General features: G+C 40.9%; 1 protein-coding gene across 2 annotated transcripts in view; it reads left to right on the top strand.

Moving 5' to 3' along the window:
• The window catches only part of Hecw1 (HECT, C2 and WW domain containing E3 ubiquitin protein ligase 1), a 408,102-nt gene that overhangs the window by 313,639 nt on the left and 78,988 nt on the right, over positions 1-15,475 (top strand). For both annotated transcript variants that reach the window (XM_013521104.1, XM_005397713.2), the window contains 3 exons: positions 1,318-1,457; positions 4,090-4,211; positions 6,492-6,677. In XM_013521104.1, the coding sequence (XP_013376558.1) occupies positions 1,318-1,457; positions 4,090-4,211; positions 6,492-6,677 (448 nt within the window). The remainder of the gene's footprint in view (positions 1-1,317; positions 1,458-4,089; positions 4,212-6,491; positions 6,678-15,475) is intronic.

The raw sequence follows: 15,475 nt of genomic DNA, 5'->3' as shown, positions 1-15,475 counted from the left end.
TCCACACCATTCTTCCTGACCCAGGCTCTTCTCCATTCGTCCTCCACACCAGTGTGTCGGCTTATCATTCTCAGGGTGAACCTGGCACTGTCTCTTTTCCTTAGCAGCAGCCCTTCACTGAGTGTCAACACCTGGACCTGCGCCATCAAGATCACCTGGGAATGGGTGCACTGCAGATTTCAGAAGTACAGATTCTTTGGCCTGACCCCACATCGGCCAAATCACAGACTCTGGTGTGGGGTCTGGGATTCTGTCTCAGAACACGTCCTTCGATGACTCTGATGCTGCTCAGGTTGGGAATCCTGGGCTCACTCTGCCCCTGGGACACACTCTGGTTGTCCTCTGCCTAATTCCCACTTCCCAGTGCCCATGCATCTCATGCTACCCCTGAGCTTCTCGGAACTTTCCCAGGGCACTCTACTTGCATACATGTTTTCTCTTCTGAAAATGTTTTTTCCAGACAAACATCCTGATGAGTTTGCCCTCTGACTTCACAATGTATCTGCCTTCTGGTATCTGTCTTCTTGTGTCTACTTTGCCTGTGTTCCCACAGGTCTCTGCATGTCTAGGACAGACTTTCTCTTAGCTAGAGTTGTTTATATATCACTTCCCCTCTTTGCTCAATTTCAACAGAGTGTTTTCCAAGGTCAGTGGCATATTCTAATCTTCTCTTTGATCTGAAAGTCTAGCTGAGAGCCTACGCACAGTAGAAGGGTTAGTATCTAGTACCTGCTAGGATGACGGACTGGTTAAACCACCTGACTTGATCCCCAACTTAGAAAAAACAATGAACCTTCAAATAAGCAGCTAATATTTTGTCTGCCAGTATGCTTTTAGGTGTAATATTTCCACAACTTCCACCCAACCATGTCAATTACCCATCAAATAAAAATGTGAGTAGAACAACTATTCAAATTTGTGCACTTACTACAATAATGTAGAGGTAATTCCGTACACCTGGGTTGTAACATTTTAATTCACTCCTCACACTCTGATTTCAGAGTTAGTCTGATTTTGTCTAATGCAGGGCACAAGCTATTTTGCTATTTTACATGATCAGTTTTTATTTGTGTTGATTTTTTAAAGATCACTATACTCAAAACTCATTGTAGCTTACAAAATAGAAAGAAGTCAAATAATCCAGAAATACATGTCCTGCTAATTACTTTGGTTGTCTCTTGAGAATTGAAAGCATTTCTTTCCTGAAATTCAAGACAGTTCTTTACCGATTTCCCCAATTGCCTGATTCAGAGCATCTGCTTCCAAGAAGCAAACAGATGAAAATTAACTCGTGTTTTCCATTTTTCTAATGCAAAGGTATCAAAATATTCAGCGAACCATTGCAACAGAGAGGCCTGAGGAAGACTCTACCAGCCAAAGCTGTGAGCAAGTCCCAGCCGGAGGAGGTGGAGGTGGAGGGAGTGACTCAGAGGCTGAATCTTTCCAGTCAAGCTTAGGTATTGGAGGAGGGATCCCTAGACACCAGTGATGGCATCTGATGACTATGTGACAGAAGTGTGCAGTCCCCTTACCCTGGTCTATGGATAATGATGCACTACAGTAAAGAGCAACAAATGGGTAGAGGGCCAGGGTGGAGGAAAAAAGGTGTGCTGCCCACAAGGTAAAGCAGACAACAGAGCTTCCTGTCCGCTATGAAACTTGGAAGGAGATGCGGAGGAATGCAACGCTATTAACACCATGGCCTGAGGGTCTGGAGACAGGGAAGCAGATGATTCTGGGATGAGACTGACTTTGCTATGATGCCTGTACATCAAGGAAGCTTATACAGTGGCCTCATCATGTGTTGCTAAGTTCATGTATCTGTTGGTTTCCTAAGGATTTTCCAGTCATTAATAAACTTGTGATAAACATGCACACTCTATTTCAAAGGAACACTAGGAATAATTACCTGTTTGCATGGAGAATAAAACTCAGTTCTCTCAAAGGAAGAACTGGGGGACAAAGAGGTTTTCCAGGGTACTCTGAGTGTGTGCACTGTCCAAGAGCATTTTTTTGCCTGCTACAGGACACATCCACCCAGGGCCTACTTTTCCCAGTTTTCCTCATTTTTATTTCTTTGACTGTCCTGGAGTAGAACCCAAGGATATTCAAAATGCATGTGATTAGATTCTATTTTCTGTACCATATAAGATTATCACAGTGACAACTTGATGATACACTTTCTCCTTGAATTATGTGAAGGCAAATTTATTTGTTCACTCTAAGCAAGCAGACATTGTGATCCCCATCCTGCTGGGTCTTAGGCGGCTATGGCAAGGTGGACACTGGACAGTTCTGTGTGAGCTCTTAAATGCACATACTCAGTTCCACCAACAGTTTTAATTACCACCATTCTATTCATTTTTCTAGACAGACTGATTAAACTATTAGTCTTCTTCTGTTATTAATTTCTTCCTTTAGTCTCCTGAGAGATATATGCTATCATGGTTGAGCAATCAGAAACATGGAGAAAAAAGGAACAGAAAATTGATTTCTGAGTTTGCTATTGAATCACTTGGCATTTACTGTGTAATAAGTTGTGTGGGTCCACTTTCTATCTTTGTCATAAAACATCTGTGAATATCAACTCAAAGAAGGAGAGATTTATTTTGGTTAAGGGCTTCAGAAGTTTCCATGCATGTGACCTGCCTTACAACTTTAGGCCAGTGGTGAGGCAGAAACATCAGGGCAGAAGGGTGTGGTAAAGAAAAGCTGCTCACCGCTTTCAGGATGCAGAACAACCGGGGACCACACATAGTCCCCAAGGTCATATCCCCATGTCACACTCCCATAGTGCCATCTGATTATGATCTCATCCATGGAGATCTCATCCCAACAGAGACTGAACCTTCAACACCATAAGCTTTGACAGGAGGAGCATTGTAGATAACAACTACAACACAAACTCTGGCTCTGCAGGTTGACAGTGTGAGCTGAGCTCAGCTGGCTGGGTCTCAGGATGCCACAGGGCTCCGTGGTAGGATGTCCAAGTAGGATGTCCTGTATTGACTGTGGGCTGGCAGATCTGAGCCTGCCCCAGTTGGGTGGCTGTTCCTGCTTCCTGTGGCTTCACATCTCTCAACAGACCCTCCAAGCTTGTTTTCATAGTCATAGCAAAGATACAAGAAAGACACACAGGCCTCCTTAAGCCTTCACTCAGAACTGACAGTTTGCCATTTCTGCCACATACTCCATGTCGGAGCAGACCACAAGACCATCCACGGTTCAGCAAGAGGGAGAAATGCAAAGTTCCATTACAGAGGGGTGTGATACAGGGAGGGAAAAATTATGAGCCTTTCTGCAATCACTGCTAACCATGGCTAGCAACTTGTAACAAAAATAAGAAAAAAAGTCCCTGGACCTAACAGTCTCCTCTAAGGCAGGAGATATTAGAGGATTCAAGCTTAACTGAATTTATACAGGAGTCCTAGGAGAAAATAATGATTTTTTTTTTTTAACCTTTTCTTTTTGGTACTGGGAATCAAACTCAGGACCTTGGGCTTGCCAGGCAGGCGCTTGTGCCACTGAGCTATATCCCAGGCCTGAAAATAATGATTCTTAACTGACTTGTAGAAAGTGATACAGGGTGAGAGCATCTCTGATTCAAAAATCCCAAATCCAGATGCTCTGAAGCCAAAATTAATAAAGATACCATATAAAATTACCTTCAGGCTCTGTGTGTAAGGTATATTTGAAACATAAAGGAGTTTCAGGTTAAGATTTGGGTTCCATCTTCAAAACATCTCATTATGCATCTGCAAATATTTCAGAATCTGAAAAAGTTCAAAAAACTTCTGGTCCCAAGCATTCTGGTGGGAAGGAAAATGCTATACAGTGTTACCTTGGTTCACGAATGCATTTGTTTGTGAACAGTTTGGTTCACAAGCAGAAGCATGTTGCAAAATTTTGGTTCTGTTTGGAAACGCTGCCTTGAGTATTGAACATGACCACAGCCGTCTTTCCCACATGGACACGAATATGGTTATCTTTTCCAGAATCATGGAATAAATTCATCTCATGAACCAAGGTACCACTGTACCACGTTTGAAATGAATTCTGTATTCTGTTTCTTTGCTCTACTTTTTCCAGATCTGAGAAGAGAAGGGTCACTTTCTCCCGTGAATTCACAAAAAATCACCTTGTTGCTGCAGTCCCCCGCTGTGAAGTTCATCACCAACCCCGAATTCTTCACCGTGTTGCATGCCAATTACGTGAGTGTTCAAGACAGAGAGGGGGCCTGACCTGGCTCTATCGAGACCTAAAAAAAGATTTTTAATGTCACTTGATATTTAAAGCGCATCGATTTTTATCATGTGCAAAGGGGAGAAAAGACAGTTCAGTCTACTTTTCTCACTATCTTCCCATCCCCTCAAAAGCAAAAGGCTAGATTTGGAAATACTGTTGCCTCTTGAGGTTTTTGTTAGCCTTAAATGCACTGGAAACAAATACATGTTTTTATTGTTAAAATTTTTCAAGTGGAGTCTTTGTTCTTGTTACTGTTTTTTGTTTTTTTTGTTTTTTTGGTTTTTTTTTTTTTGTCCTTAGGATTGAACCCAGGACCTTTGCACTGAACTACATACCTATTCATTTATTTTCATTTTTTCCACATTTTTATTAGTGTATATTGGTTATACAAATTACCACTATTTTATTTGGGCAGATTTGTACTTGCACATAACATACCTTAATCATCCCCTTTGCCCTCTTTTTTATTAAAATTTTAAAAGAGCAAGATTATGGAGTGATCAGATTCCCTTCAGCCTAAGTCATCTTATAAAATAATTTGCACTATAGAAAGTTTAAAATATGCTTGGTAACTAGATTTTCTCTTCATACAATTTTTTAAATACCTTGCTGACCTTCGATTTGATGTGATTTCGCATATGTGTTTTTTTCATTACTTTTTGGGGGGTATTGACACAATATCACTATATGCTTTAGTTTTCCATTCGACAAATACTATACTTTCTGCTGCTCAGACACAGATCTGGTGCTGGAGTCACAAGGACGGATTAGAGTGACAGCTAAACAGCAGGTGGCTGTTTGTGATAATGTGATAGGACAGAGCCCAAGCCGAGACAGGGGAGGGGAGCATTGGGGAGCAGAGGTGACAGCTGTTGAGTCTTGCAAGAGAGCAAGAAGTCTGGGGCAGAGGGACGGTGTGATGGCAAGGATGCAGCTGGGAAGTGCCCCTGAGGCTGGAGGGTAAGTGGCTGCAGATGGAGAAAGGATTGGAAGATCGGCAGCAGACACTTTGTAAACCAGGTGGAGGAGCCTGGATGGACTTTAGTGGGCAGCAGGAACCCACTCAGTCTTAGACACTGGGGCGGCATAAACAGGAAGTCTCATGAAGCGTTGTCTCTGCAGAATGTGGGGAGCCCAGACCTAGAGGCTGATTCAGCGGCTCAGTTGAGAGATGACCTGAGGAAGGGGCTGGGAGCATGGCAGGCTGCGTGGCAGGCACGGCAGGCATGGCAGGGATGGCTCAAAATATCCAGAGAGATCTCTCATGGAATCCATGGTGTTTGGTCACAGGTGGTAGAAGCTGAAGATTCAGGAAAGATCCAGTAGTATCTGCTTTAAGCACCTGACTTAGGTGGGAATTCCAGTAGGCAGGAAGCGCAGGGCCTCAGTGAGATGACAGAGAAGGAGGTAGACACTTGCTCAGGCTCAGAACAGCTCCTGGCGTGCAGTGGGGAGGTACCAAGAAGAACCAAGTGTGGCCCATGCCCTACAGTATGCACTGGACACCAGGTGGGCACTGGGACAAGTGGAACCCCTGGGCCAGCTCTCCCAGGCTTCCGTAGTCTGCCTGTCACAACCACTCATGGGCGCAGAAGCGTGAGTGCATGCACACACCCTGTGTGTCATAATATTGTCATTTGACACATTTGTTTTGTTTTGTTTTGTTTTTATTTTTCTTCCGGTACCAGAAATCGAACTGACGACCTCGCGCTTGCCAGGCAGGCACTGTGCCGCTGAGCTAAATCCCCAGCCCCTCATTTAACACATTTAAATACACCTAAAACCTTTACCTTCTCAGGCCCTAATCTTGCCCCTGCACAAGGTTATACATAGGTTTTTGAGGAGTACCAGAACTTTGAAGTTCAGTCTTCAATTCCCACGGACCCTGAGGTGCTACCCTGTGTTAGACCGGAAGGCGGAGCTGTGTAATCAGAGAAGGAGAGAGGGAGAGAGAGCTCAAGAGAGTGAAATGCAGCTAGGACTGGGCAGGAAGGTACAGAGATCCACAGGGCCAGGAGTGCCCGAGGCTGATGAGCAGTCAGGTCAAACTGGGGTGGCAAATAGGTCCACGTGTGTACATTTACTTCTTGAGCAAGCTCTCTCCTTCTAAGGCCTCTACCTTAAGGTCACAATAAATCACAACAGCAGTCATGTTTAGATCTTGTTAAAGTGCTCCACATGCTCTTAATCTGTATTTTTCCTCATTTCCCCCTCTGCCCCTCCTCCACCTCACCCATCCCTCTCAGAGTGCCTACCGAGTCTTTACCAGTAGCACCTGCTTAAAGCACATGATCCTGAAAGTCCGTCGAGATGCACGCAATTTTGAACGCTACCAGCACAACCGGGATTTGGTGAATTTCATCAACATGTTTGCGGACACTCGATTAGAGCTGCCCCGGGGCTGGGAGATCAAGACAGATCAGCAGGGAAAGGTGAGTTTGATGGACGGGTAGGGCCTTCATCAGATGCTCTAGTTCACCAAGAAGAAGACCGGGGAGAAACCAAGGAGAGTTAAGGGAAAGTCTGTGTGTCTGCAAGATGTGCTATTGGCTGCCAGAAAGAAGAGGGCAATGAATGTCGACTTAGGGCTGTATCAACCTTTATCAACTCTAGAGTTGGGCAGAAGGCCTGTCCTGTGCATTATGGGATGGTTAACAGCATGCCTAGCTGCCTACCAGAGGCTGACAACATGGTTATCTCTCCCGTGGGGGACAAAATCATGCTTAGTTGAAGATTGCTGTCTACACCATTTTAAGCTTAGATTTAAAACATTAAGCCAGCTTCTTCTCAGTGCGCTTTTGACTGTATTGTCTCCTTCAATAGCTAACTCTTGGGATAGAATTATTGGTTCAGTGGGTCTGGCATTACTGCACTTTGTGATCTCACTAGTAAGATTTCAGTTCTCAGGGGCTGGGGATTTAGCTCAGCGGCAAAAGCGCCTGCCTGGCAAGCGCAAGGTCGTGAGTTCGGTTCCCGGTACCGGAGAAAAAACAAAAACAAAAACAAACAAAGATTTCAGTTCTTAAAATGACCTGCCCAGTAGGTGTAGCTGTGCTGAGCTAGTGCTGTGCTCCTGGCCTGCTTGCCTCTGTGTGACTATAGCACATTGTCCTTCCCAGCAATGCTCTAGGAGTCTAGTTGAGTCCACCTGAATGAGATTTTCTCTTACTCAGCATAAGTCTCAATGTATGAAAAGGACAGTCCTGTAAATTTACTAAAGGATGGTCCCTGTGTAACCTTTGATGGACTTTGCCAGAAAGAATCCCTCCTTCTTTTATGGTCAAAGGAACAGGAAGCTTGGCCAACAGCCTTGTCCCTCAGCGGAAGGAGCTGTCCACTGCAGCTTCCGTCATGCAGACTGTATTTCCCAGAGGCAGCTAATGGGGCATCATTGTCCCCTGGGAGCCACAAATCCTGCTTCCATAAACCACTTAGCATCCCTGAGAACCAGAAATATCCAGAGTGTGTGAGGAAAGAAGGGGCCGCTGATAATTAGCAAGTCTGTTACTGAAATGATTTTCCAAGACCTGCTCCTCTGGAGTTGGTGGTGAATTGCCAAGATGGGGATGTGCCTATGTAACAGAAAAGCCACCACAGCAAGAAACAAGTGGGAGCTGCTTTGGGGGCTGTGTCCTTCCCTGGGAAAATGACAGTGACTTGTACTGTGAGGACTTACGGCCCGTGTAAAGCCTGACCAAGCACAGAGAGTGGAGGAGCCTCCTGTTAGAGCCAGAGCACACCTACCTCACCTCATTAGTCTTCAGGAGCCATGCTGACATGCAGTGTTTAACTAGGATGCCAAGAGGACACTAATGAACCAGTGAACAAGATAGCAGTGTTTATTATACAAAAAGCGCATGCTAATGTGAGCCTGCTTTGTCTTGGATTTCCATGACTGCAACTCCTGTACTGGGACACAGCAGAATGACAAGGAGGCCTCCAAGTGCAATGAGCTGTGGTTCTCCATGGTGCACAGCAGATAAATCTGTCACCACTTGGTCATCGCACTAACAGAGGCCACAGTGGCTGAGTCATGCACTAAGAGTTTGATTCCACTTCAGCATATGAATTAGAGAACTTCCAATGAGAGAAAATTTTCCCTAAAGTTGCACTTAGTGAAATGTATCATGTGCAAACCAAAGAAAAATCTGAATTTAAATGGAGAACACTCAAGTTTTACTTTCAGTTTTGATAGAAACTAGCCATGTGACTGTACACACACACAAAATGGTTTTACCAGTTGCTTATTAGTTGGACACACACATACTTATAATGGGCAGCCAGAATTTCCAAGGCGTACCATGTACTGCACTGCTGAAGTTTTAGCCTTAAATTTTGACATGTATGATCACAGTTATTGGGTGGTCAGAGAGAAACAGTGGAGCATCACAGGAAAAAGGAGCAGGCCCGTGTACACGGGCTGTTCCCTCGTTTCAAACAGATCACCCTGGGCAAGTCCTTTTACTTCTCCAAGCCTTGCTTTGTTCATCATACAAAAGCAGTAATGCCTTCCTTCCCTTCATGACTTTATAATCAGTTGTAAAGAATAAATAAGGTGAAAATACTACGGCAGATTAGCAGTATCTGCTAGTCTTCTTATTATTCCTGTAGTAAATGTCTACAAAAAAATATGAGAAAAGTAAAAATAATCGCATTGTCAAAGCACATTGATAATGGAACAGTTGGGAAAAACATTTTTGGACTATTCTAACTCAGCTGTCTAAGCTGGGAAGAATGTGTTCTATAGGAGTCCAGGAGTTAGAACACCACATTCACCAACCATTGGAGTGATGTGGGTCACTGCGCTACAGACAACTTCACAGCTCCCAGACCAGGTTCCATAATAACCCAAATCATCTAGCCAGTCTTCTTGCTTTATCTACCTGTTGAGAGATTCCGGCCTTTCCTTTCACTGTGTACCATGCCAGAAAGTAAAATGGTGGGGCCAGAACTGTTAGGTACATCTGAATGCGCAGTCATTCTCGCAAAGGGAAACAGGATGACTTTGGAGCTGTGGCCCTCCAGGAAGACTGGAGCAAAGTCCAAAATGGCAGCTCACTTCTTTATCATGTTAAAAATCTAAGAAAGGAGGAGACAGCCTTTGCCCAACTTTGGTGGGGACTCTCTGTGGGTCTCAGGTCTGGGCCAAGGGAAAGAGTTACCATCCAGGGAGATGGCAGGGACTCTGGCCCCATGGGTCCTGCTGTGTGACAAGGATGGGACTGAGGGGTCTATAGAGGTGCTGCTACATCAAGAAAGCCACATCTTGTTCTGAGGAAAAGTATACTTTTCTTCAGAAAATGCAAGTTTTGAAGATATCTGCTCATCATCCACAAAATGACACATGACTTCTATTAAGCAACAGGAACAGGCCATGGGCTGAAAACAAGCTGAGAAGAAGCAGACAGATGAAGGGCATGAAAATAAGCTTCTTTAAGTGAACATCAGAGAAGTAAACAGAACAGAATGGATGCTATGGGAAATCAAATCACTGATGGAACCTATGATGGACAAAACAGCATTCAAAGTAGAAAGAAGGGACCAGATTTCAGTCAATGAAAGAAGAGGGATTGCAGAGCTCTCCTAAAACAAAACGTCTTACCTTGTCTATGAGGCCCTCCCAACTACCAAGTTAACTAACAACCTCCTTAAATCCCTCACCCATGTAGTGTGTAGTGTGTGTTTTCTCCTTCTACAGACAGGGCCTTAAGCTCCTTGAAAGCAAAAGTCTTTGCTTTGCTCATTGATAAAATCCCAGAATAGTGCCCAACACCATAGCTGATACTCAATATATCTGTTGGCTGAATGATTTCTAGAGATTTCTAGAGAAGAATCCAGGGTAATATGTATAGCACCAGTCATTAAATAACTAAACATTGAAGATGAATGCTTTGCTAACCTGAAATAAATTATTGAGACAGACAAATTAATTGGGCTCATGGAGTTAAAATAATTCAAATGCACCCCATAAAGATATACAAATATTATCTGCAATAAAATTTTTAAAAACTAATTAATTTTATACATATGAATGTCATTAAATAGGTTTTTAAATCTTGTTACTATATAACCATAATAACATAAAAGTTGCCCACAACAGAATGAAAAGCAGACAACCTCAAATTCCTCATCCCAAAATTAAACTCTAGAAAGCTGCACAGCAGTGATGATAGCATGCTGATGAGAAAAGTTTGTAGGCCAATAATCCCACAGCCGAATTAAGGGTATTCCTGTGTGACAATAGAAAAACAACCTCATGTGAATGATCAGAGCTTACCCTATGTTTTACCAATCCTGGTCAAATCCCAGAGGCCATTCTCAAAGTGGATCACTCATGAAGCAAAACAAGAAATCAGAATTAGGCAAATCATAGTGAAAAAAGGAGTAGCAGTGAGCATTCAGACTACTCCAATACAAAGATCTAAATAGAAATATTCTCTGTCACAAACTTTTCAAAATATACCAGGAAAGCCTGAGTAAAGTAGGGGGAAAAAATAGGACACTAACAATTTGGATCAAGACTGGAATAAAAAAGATAAAGAAGCACCAAGAGGAAGAGTGGGTGAGGGAGGAGCACTGCGCCAGGCTCCAAGCTGAAGGAAGTGGGCACAGATTGAGTAATTTGCAAAACAAAGTCTACACAGGGATATTTGACACACTTAAAAGGCAACTGTTTGTACCATTTAAAAGCAGATATTTCTTTCCCAAATTCCTACAAAAGATAAAATCAAACAAAACATAATCTGTGTAGCAAATCACAATAAAGCTATGAAAAAAAATAAAAATAAGATAACAAAAGTAAAGCCAAGCATAGCAGATATGCCAGTAGGTAGAAAGAGGATAAACTTACATATCAAAAGGAAAACACTTTCATGTTTGGTAGCAAACAGATTCCAGCTTACTAAAAGATATTTAAGAGATGATTCAGAAAGTTTAAAAATCAAAGAATGTTAAAATAATGAGAACACAATAACAGAAAAAAAGCAGTGGTATATTAATGTTATATAAAGGAAAGCTCAAAGCCATAATCATTAAATGGGGTCAGAGAACGAGTTTATGTTAATCCATGACACAATTAAAATAAAGACACTGTAATCATACACTTTACAAGCCAAGTAACACTGTATTATATTAAATAAAGAAAAGTCACTGAGAAATAAAAAGTGAAATAAAATTCTACATGTAGTTGTATAAATGTTTGAGATCAATGTTAGAGAATCTGGAAAAATGAATCACTTTTTAAAGAGTAAAGTATATAAATGATAAAAAAGCTACTGGGAAAGTATAATTTCATTGATTAATCTGTAATCATGGGATAAGTGAGAAAACACATCAGTGAGTTACATATCCACATCTTTATCTACTCCAGAAAATGGAAAATGCATAGTTCATCTTATGAAGCAATCCTAATCTTGCTAATAAAACCAGACAAACAACACCTATTGGCGCAACCTCTACTGTATTCATGCCATGGAATAAGTAGTTAAAAAAACAGGGGGTGCAGTGACTTGCATGAATCTCAGGAATTTGCTAGTGAAAAAGCCAACCCCAAGGTATTACACATTATATGATTCCATTTGTATGACATCCCTGAAATGACAAAATTACAGAAATATAGAACAGATTCATGGTTGCCCTGAAGTTAAGGGTAGGATGGGTGTGGGAAGGAGGTGGGCACCATTATAAAAGGGCAGCTTTCCCTAGACTACAGCTCAGTGGACAGCGCCTGCCTGGCAAGTGCTAGGACCTGAGTTCGATTCCTGGTACCAAAAAGAAAAGAAAAAAAAAAAAGGGCAGAGGAAAGTTTGAAAGAGGCTAGTAGTAAAGAAACTTTTCTGTGCCTTCGTTGTGGTAGTAAATAGAAGAACCTGTACAGGTGAGAAATTTGCATAAAAGTGTGCACATAGGAGTACAAATTAAAAACTAGGAATTTATTGTGTGGTGTTGGGAGTTGAACCCAGGGCCTGTACACTGAACTACATCCACAGTAGTAAAAATTTTATTTTGAGACAGGGTCTTACTAAGCTACTAAGTTTAAGTTGCCCAGGCTGGGCTCAAACTTGAAATCCTCCTGCCTTAGCCTCTTAAAGTGCTAGAATTATAGGAGTGTGCCCCCACATCCAGCTAAGACTAAGAATTTTGAATCTTTTTTTTTTTTAAATGTATAGTCAAAACTCTCTTGAGTTCCAAAAAGCCAATGTTAAAACATGAAATATTGTGGGCAGGGGTGAGCTTAATGATAGAATTCATGTTTAGCATGTGGAAGGCTCTGGGTTCAATCTGCAGCACCCAAAAAGGAAAGAGTCAACCTAAATTAGACACTATATTAAGAATGACCCATTCAATTAAATAATTTTCCCCCAAAGAGTTAAGATTTCATTTACTACTAATAAATATGTCATCACTAATATTTTAACCAATAGTTTATAAACTGTTGAGGAATTTCAACAGATCATTTTAAGAATTGCTAGAAAAGTACTTAGTAAAAACTAAATATTTTTAAAAGTACTTAATAAAAATTTATATTTTTAAAACAAAAAGGTATTCTTAGTAACAAAATAAATTCTAGAATGTGATACGCTATCATAAATATTACAGGAAAGGAAGTAAAAATTAAAAATTTCTTGTGAAGGGAACAAAATTATTATTTGCAAGTGAAAATCACAGTAGTTTCAACAATGGCTTGTAAACAAGCCATTCCATCAGTCAGCTTTCCATTACTGTGATGAAATACTTGGGATAATCAACTTATAAGGAGTTTTTGTTTTTTTGTTTTTTTGTTTTTTTGGTTTTTTTTTTTTGGTTTTTCTCCGGTACCGGGAACCGAACTCACGACCTTGCGCTTGCCAGGCAGGCGCTTTGCCGCTGAGCTAAATCCCCAGCCCTATAAGGAGTTTTGACTCATGATTTCAGAGGTTTCAATCCATGGTCAGTTGGCCCACGGCTTTGAGGTCTGTGAAGAGGCAGCTCACTATGGCAGGAACACATGAAAGAAGAGGCCTGTTTGCCTCATGGCAGCTGAGGCAGGAAGGGGGCAATGTCCCAATATTCCTTTCCAGGGCATGTCCCCAATGACTTAGCTTCCTTCCACCAGGCCCTACCTACTAAAGGTCTCACCCCCTCCCAATAGCTCCACAGGCGTGAGGACCAAGCCTTCAATACATGGCCCTTTGGAGACCATTCAAGATCCAAGCTGTGGCACAACGGAAATATGTAAAGCAGTAAACAGCGTCGTACTTGCAAATGGACCCAGTCATTTTCCCATCAAATTAAAGAACGAAAAAAGATTGCAACTGCTTCCTCTTATTTATCATTACTCTAGAACTTCTCATCAGTATTGCAAGAAAAGTAAAAAAAAAAAAAAAGGACCCCTCCAAAGGAGACAAAATCATCAGTACCTGTAAGAGAAAATCAAAGAGGATATAATGTAGCCATATATTATTTTAGTCAGAAATATGAGTCTTTCAGGGAGACATTATAAAACTTTTACTAAGGGAAAATGTCTTTCATAGACATGTTCAGAAATGAGAAATAGATACACTATCCTAAAGAATGAATTACCTCAGACATCAGTGATTCTAAGCAAAATCTCAATAGAACTATTTTGGAACTAAATAAATTAAATATCAGTTTATCCTAAAAAATAAAAATAAGCAGACAAGAATGCCTAAGAAAAGCTTGGAAAAGATGAAGAAACTTGTTCTACACACCTTAGGCAAGCGGAAAGCCCACAATATTGGAACCTATAAAAGGTTCCTGAAACAGACAGTTGTGTTAATGAGAAATGTACACGTGATCAAACAATAGGAAGCAGCTGATTTGGGGAAATGCGTTGTATGAGAAAATGTTCTAGTTACAACTCGTACCATAGCAAATAAGTTTCAGAAAGATGAAAGATTTGATGTTAACAATTGTTAACAATTTGATGTTAACCATTGATGTTAACAATTTGATGTCACTATTACTCACTGTTACTCATTATTTTTGAAAAGCTAGAGTAGTACCTTTAACACATTTAACTAATACCTATAAAGCAATGACTATGAGATTTGAGTTCATAGAAATATAAGAATTTTGTGTATTAGAAAGCAAAACAGGCCAGGAATATAGCACAATGGCACAGGCGCCTTCTTGGCAAGCGTGAGGTCCTGAGTTCAATTCCCAGTACAAAAAAAAAAGAAAGCAAAGCAAAAAAAAAAAATCAAAAGCCAATGTGAAGATTGGTATGTAATTAAACACACATTTAAATAAATAGGATAACCTTAATACTCAATAGCAGCGAAACAGACCAGAGATAGCAATATCTCTGTACTTTCTCTAATGAAACTGACCTATAAAATTAAACCTATGAGAAAATGTTTTTCTTTTGCAAATTCCATGGTAAATTATAATTCACTATTATTCACCACTTAACATTTCTTTTTTTTTTTTTCACCACTTAGCATTTCTAAGAGTGCTTACAAAGTTACACAGTATTTGTTGAGATCATTATGAAAAGGCACACATAAAATAAACTTCTGGTAGGATGGTAAATCTGTACAGCTATCATGAAAGCAGTTTGTTAATATGGACCAATAACAATCTAACTTTTACCTCAGTAATAAATTCAACTTTTAGGAATTTATATCTGATGTGTTATGTACCTGTACCAACTCCCCACAATGAATGTAATCATTATGTATTGCAAACAAGCATTACTAAAAATTGAAGTTCAAAAAATGACTACAATATGCATAAACATAAGGACTCTATTTAACTTAATTTATAAACTTATTGGCATGTTCTTGAGTAATAAAAAGTCTTCTTTCAATATTTATTAAGTTAGCTTTTACTTGTATGTTTAGAAACTCATATAAACATATGTTTTTCCACTCACATTGCAGTCTTATTCAGATTTTATTTTGTTTTTTGTGTTTTTGAGACAGGGTCTCGCTATGAAATTAAGACTGGCCTTGAGCTCACTTTGTAGCCCAGGCTGGTCTCAAACTCACAACCATCCTCCTGCCTCAGCCTCCTGAGCACTGGGGTTACAGGCATGTACCACCACACTGGTGAGATTTTTTTTTTTTTTTCCAGCACTGGGGATTGAATCCAGGATCCTGGCAGTGAGCTACATTATCCCCAGCCCTTCTTTTTTTAACTTTTCATTTTGAGACAGGGTTTCATTGAATCACCAGGTTGCCCAGACTGGACTTGATCTTTCAATCATCTTCCTCCAACCTCCCAGAGT

The sequence above is a fragment of the Chinchilla lanigera genome, unplaced genomic scaffold, assembly GCF_000276665.1.
Source record: "Chinchilla lanigera isolate Chin_1 unplaced genomic scaffold, ChiLan1.0 scaffold00059, whole genome shotgun sequence".
NCBI classification, from domain to species: Eukaryota; Metazoa; Chordata; class Mammalia; order Rodentia; family Chinchillidae; genus Chinchilla; species Chinchilla lanigera.
This window is presented reverse-complemented; position numbering and strand designations above follow the sequence as displayed.